Here is a 3,092-nt window from a genome sequence, read left to right as displayed (position 1 = left end):
CTGGAAGCTCGAAAGGAAGTCCTTTTTCGGATTAGGCTTCCACTGCGAGTATACATGCATCTCCGAGTCCATGCCCACGACAAGGATGCCATCTCTTACCTGCGTATGTAAAAGTGTAGGTTTGTTTTTGTTTTTGGTTTTGTTTTTGTTTTTTGTTATTTGCTTTTCATTATAAATAGCGCATCACTGCCCGTAGCCGTAGGCTAAAGTCAATATTACCCAGGATATCTGCATGGGGAGCGGAGGTAATCCGTCGGCCGTCGTCAGCTCGATTTTACGAAGCTTCATCCATCGAATCTCGTCGACGAATTGCGGCTGCGCCAACGAGGAGGTCTTTCTCAGAATTGGTCGGTTACTGCTCTGCGACTCCTTCATGGCCTTGACGTTAGCCTGCGCTAGATCCGAGCAGACGGGCGTAAAGAGCATGACCTTGGAGCCGACGCCGACCGTTAAGATGTGCGAGCCGTCCTCCTTAGAGACCCAGTCGAGCTGCACGAGGTGCTTCTGCGTCAGTGGACAAGTGTTGCCGTTCTCTATTATGGATTTCCTTAGCGACTGCAACGTACTGAAGGATGGAACGGCCAGTAGACCGGCTTTGGTGCTTTCCCCGTTTTCCCCGTTCCGCGGCGACCTCACGTCCTCGTGGCTCAACGTCTGCAAAACCTGAGTCAGTCTCTGCTTGCGCTGCAAGAATCTGCTGTCATAAAGATAGCTCAGATCCAGCTGCTGCTCAACCTGGATCCTTGGCAGGTGAATGTTCTTCAGATGGATCGTGTCTTCGAGGATCCATTCGCTGCCGCCGGTGCTCTCGCACTCGTAAATCGCCACGCAGAGGTTGACGTAACGCGAGTCCGGATCGCTCTTGGTTGGCCTGGTGAACGACTTGCCGTACTTGTAGGCACAGGCGATGCGTCCGCTATAGGCCGCGCTTATGTTAAGTGGCTGACCCGTTATATCGATAGTCGACTCCTTGTCTTTACGGATCATCTCCCATTCGCACCACTCGTATTGCAGTTGCGGTCCTTGTCTCTCATTGTCCGCCTTACTCACCTAAGAAAAGCACATTGTCGACCAACAAAATCTTATACACTTATTCGTCTTTCAAGTCAAATGTTACCTTCCTTTCTTTTTAGTTTTTTTTTTTAATTTTTTAATTTTATTATTATTATTATTATTATTATTTTTTTTTTTACTTTACCCCTTCCCCCATCCCGACCCTTTTTCTTTTATTTTTATCGTGTATTTAAGAGGGAGCGAAAAGAGCGCAAGTGGCCCCGCAGAGAGATGAAATTTTGCATAAATGTGACTTGTCCTTCGACATTCGGCAATGCTTCGGTCTTATTAATCTTAAGTAATTTATGGTATTAGGAGCGAAGATGGTAGATGGAACGAATGAAATATCTGGATGATCATGACTGGTTTGTTATTAATCGTCGTAATAGAAAATTTCCTTCGTTAGAAAGCCAGTAGAATCCAAGTGACGCGCTTTATTATCGGCTTGGAAATTAATGTTAATATTAATGTGAGAAGAGAGATAGCACCAGCCGTTCGTAATAGTTATCAGTTTAGCAGGAAAATAACGAGAGTGCCAATAGCCTCCCGCTGACGTAGCGAGACAACGATAAAAGCCCGAGACCGAGAATCCATATCGAGTGTAATCGAGCGGTCAATAAGAGATAAGGAAAGGCGCCGCATTGGCTCGTGATGGTGAAAAATATGAGAGATAAGATAAACCAGGGTGGGTGGTTACCTTGCACTTCCAGAAGCGCACGGTACTGTCACTGCACGCGGTGACGATGATGTAAGGCGCGAAGCAGGCTGGGTAGATGGACGAGCTGCTGAGGTGTCCAGCGGCGGGAGCCGCGTGCACGACCTCGACACCATCGGGTATGGGAAGCTCTTGAGTGCAGACCTTGGTCGTGTTGATGAGTACGTGGCTGCTGTAATGGCGGCGGTGAGCGAAACTCGCGTCCTGATAATCGGCTTGGCTGTTGCGCCGGCTCCGGTTGCCCGTCTGGCTGGGTCTGCGTGATCGGCGGCCGCCCTCGTAACGGCCCGGCGTGCCTTCCTCATCCTCGTCCTGCACGAGCTGCGAGTCTGGTACGTACATCATCGAGCCGCTCAGGCCCTGGGACTCCGGCTGCGACGCGATCACCAGCCGCCACATATGCACCGTCGTCCCCCTCTGCGTTCTCTCGAGGACGACGATATAGAACGGCTCCTCGAAGATCGAGGACTGCTGCAGATCTACCATCGCATCGAGTGTCGACTCCATTAGACCTTCAATTTAGTTAAACATTATGGCGTTTGCATTTTACGAGGCCATGAGCTATCCTCGCGCTAAGGCCAACAAATTGACGGGAGTATAATGACGCGAGGGTAGCTCGAGAAGCCAATCGAAGCGCTGAAAATGAATCAGCGAGCTCGAGTGATTCTCGTTTCGAACTCTGCATTACATTATACAAGTTCCCGTTAAGCTCTGTTAAAGAGAAGGGCTAATAACAATAACAATAATAAGAATAATAATGAGAATGAGAATAAGAATAAGAATAAGAATAAGAATAAGACTAAAAATAATAATGATAATGATAATGATGATAATAATAAGAATAAATAAGGGGTGTTCGCGTTACGGCGAGAAATAACGCACCGAGATCGTTGAGCGAGTTATCGATGCCCGTTTGCTTCTCGTCGTTCCGCTCGCCCGTTATAAGCTGCTCCTGAAAGACGTGGAGGAACTGGGTGTTTTGCCAGTCGTGCGTGGCGTCGGCGATTGCGTCAAGCTGAATGACGCAGCCGGGTCTGGCTGTCGACTGCTGCGAGACGATCTTAATCCTGTCGTGAATGGAGTGCCTGGCTCCGTCGTCCGACGATATGTCGCTCGAGAGGCTGGCCATCGAGTCCATCATGCGACTACGGCGCTCGCTGATCGAGACCTCGGCAAGGAGGGTCCTAGCGTCAATCACGGCCTGATAGACTCTGAGACATTCGCCGTCGCTCGCGACGAAGCACGCACTAGGCGAATTCGACAGGTTGCCGAGGGTCGTGCTCGGCAGGAGAGTCGGTATCCAGGCGACATTGCTGAATGCCGA

The 3,092-nt window shown here is 49.6% G+C and overlaps 1 protein-coding gene across 1 annotated transcript in view; it reads right to left on the bottom strand.

Moving 5' to 3' along the window:
* Rbcn-3A (rabconnectin-3 alpha) overlaps positions 1–3,092 on the bottom strand; it is a 21,563-nt gene that overhangs the window by 12,207 nt on the left and 6,264 nt on the right. The window contains exons 13-16 of the mRNA XM_011501816.1: positions 2,651–3,092; positions 1,751–2,280; positions 220–1,050; positions 1–99 (exon numbers count right to left, since the gene is read on the bottom strand). The exon at positions 1–99 is cut by the window's left edge and continues 1,804 nt beyond it. Coding sequence (XP_011500118.1) covers positions 1–99; positions 220–1,050; positions 1,751–2,280; positions 2,651–3,092 — 1,902 coding nt within the window. The remainder of the gene's footprint in view (positions 100–219; positions 1,051–1,750; positions 2,281–2,650) is intronic.

Source organism: Ceratosolen solmsi, unplaced genomic scaffold, assembly GCF_000503995.2.
Source record: "Ceratosolen solmsi marchali unplaced genomic scaffold, CerSol_1.0 scaffold23, whole genome shotgun sequence".
NCBI classification, from domain to species: domain Eukaryota; kingdom Metazoa; phylum Arthropoda; class Insecta; order Hymenoptera; family Agaonidae; genus Ceratosolen; species Ceratosolen solmsi.
This window is presented reverse-complemented; position numbering and strand designations above follow the sequence as displayed.